Raw genomic sequence first — 1533 nt, 5'->3', positions numbered from 1 at the left:
GGCGAAACTCCGTCTCAAAAAAAAAAAAAAAAAAAGAATAGGATAAACTATGAATCTTCCCTGAAGCAGAAATGCTCCTGCATCTTTAAACAATCTACCAAATAGCAGGGATTACACATTTAACTGAATAAAAACAAATTAGTGAATGAGAAAAGTCAGTCTCTCAAGGATAGCATTCTTTATATATAATGGTGTACTTTCTGAGTATCTAGTCTATATAATGCATTACGGTAAACACAAAGAAAAATCTTTGTCTCAAAAAACATACCATCTAACATTACTGTTTCCATCCATGGAAACACTATCAATCTTTTTTTTTTTTAATAGACGGGGTCTTCCCTGTTGCCCAAGCTGGAGTCCAGTGGCACAATCACAACTCAGTAGAGCTTCAAACTCCTGGGTTCAAGCAATCTCCTCATCTCAGGCTCTCGAACAGCTAGGGCTACAGGGCTGCACAACCATGCCTGGCTAATTTTTAAAAAATTTTTTGTGGAGATGGGCCCTCACTATGTGCCCAGGCTGGTCTTGAACTCCTGGCCTCAAGCAACCCTCTTGCCTCAGGTTCCCCAAGTGTTAAAATTACAGGCATGGCTATCATGCCCAGTTTAATGTGTATGTAACTTTTCAAGAGAATGTCTAAGCAATAATTTCAATTTCTTAATACCTTATTTTTCTCAATCATCTCTTTATAAACAAAAGGTATAGAAACATACAATATTCCATAGGAAGCTGGTACCATTTAACAGAAACATAGCTATTTGAAGGTAGAAGATCCTTACTAGTCTGAAGAAGTCAGTTGACTTTTGAGTTCTTACCCTTTATGTTCTTGGAGAAGTCTGAACACTGCACAGCACTCTGGTTGCAGGCCTCTCACCTTCAGTGCTTTCATAAGGCAGTCATGCAAGCTCATTCCATTTCGCACATTGACCTACAAACAAAGGACCACCTTTAGGACCAACACAAGCTGCAGCACCCCTTGGAAAAGTAAATACAGAAATAAATGCACCAGTCTGTAAAGGTGCGGGCAGATATATGACAGCATTGCTTGTTGATGGTGCACGCACACACACACATATATGAAACAACCTCAATGTCCAGCAATAGGTAGGCATTTGAATGAAGTGTGAGACATCTGTATTATGTCACATTATGCAGCTACTATATTACTTATAATGACCTGGTTGGAGAGGACTCTATATTAATTGGGAGAAAATACCCTTCAGAATAATACATAGAGTAAGATTATTTTAAAGATGAAGAGGCCAGGCGCGTGGCTCATGCCCGTAATCCCAGCACTATGGGAGGTCAAGATGGGCGGATTATCTGAGGTCAGGAGTTCAAGACCAGCCTGGCCAACATGGTGAAACCCTGTCTCTACTAAAAACACAAAAATTAGCCGGGCATCATGGCGGCACCTGTAATCTCAACTACTTGGGAGGCTGAGGCAGGAGAATTGCTGGAACCCAGGAGGCAGAGATTGCAGTGAGCTGAGATCGCACCACTGCACTCTAGCCTGGGTGACAACAGCGAAGG

The 1533-nt window shown here is 41.4% G+C and overlaps 1 protein-coding gene across 5 annotated transcripts in view; it reads right to left on the bottom strand.

Annotated features, from left to right (window-relative positions):
- The window catches only part of RAF1 (Raf-1 proto-oncogene, serine/threonine kinase), a 90842-nt gene that overhangs the window by 27462 nt on the left and 61847 nt on the right, over positions 1–1533 (bottom strand). For 3 of the 5 annotated variants that reach the window (XM_017501437.2, XM_017501439.2, XM_017501436.2), the window contains one exon: positions 816–928. The exons of the other annotated variants lie outside the window; for them this stretch is intronic. In XM_017501437.2, coding sequence (XP_017356926.1) covers positions 816–928 — 113 coding nt within the window. The remainder of the gene's footprint in view (positions 1–815; positions 929–1533) is intronic. 5 annotated transcript variants of the gene reach the window in all.

Source organism: Cebus imitator, unplaced genomic scaffold (genome assembly GCF_001604975.1).
Source record: "Cebus imitator isolate Cc_AM_T3 unplaced genomic scaffold, Cebus_imitator-1.0 Scaffold281, whole genome shotgun sequence".
Taxonomy (NCBI): Eukaryota; Metazoa; Chordata; class Mammalia; order Primates; family Cebidae; genus Cebus; species Cebus imitator.
This window is presented reverse-complemented; position numbering and strand designations above follow the sequence as displayed.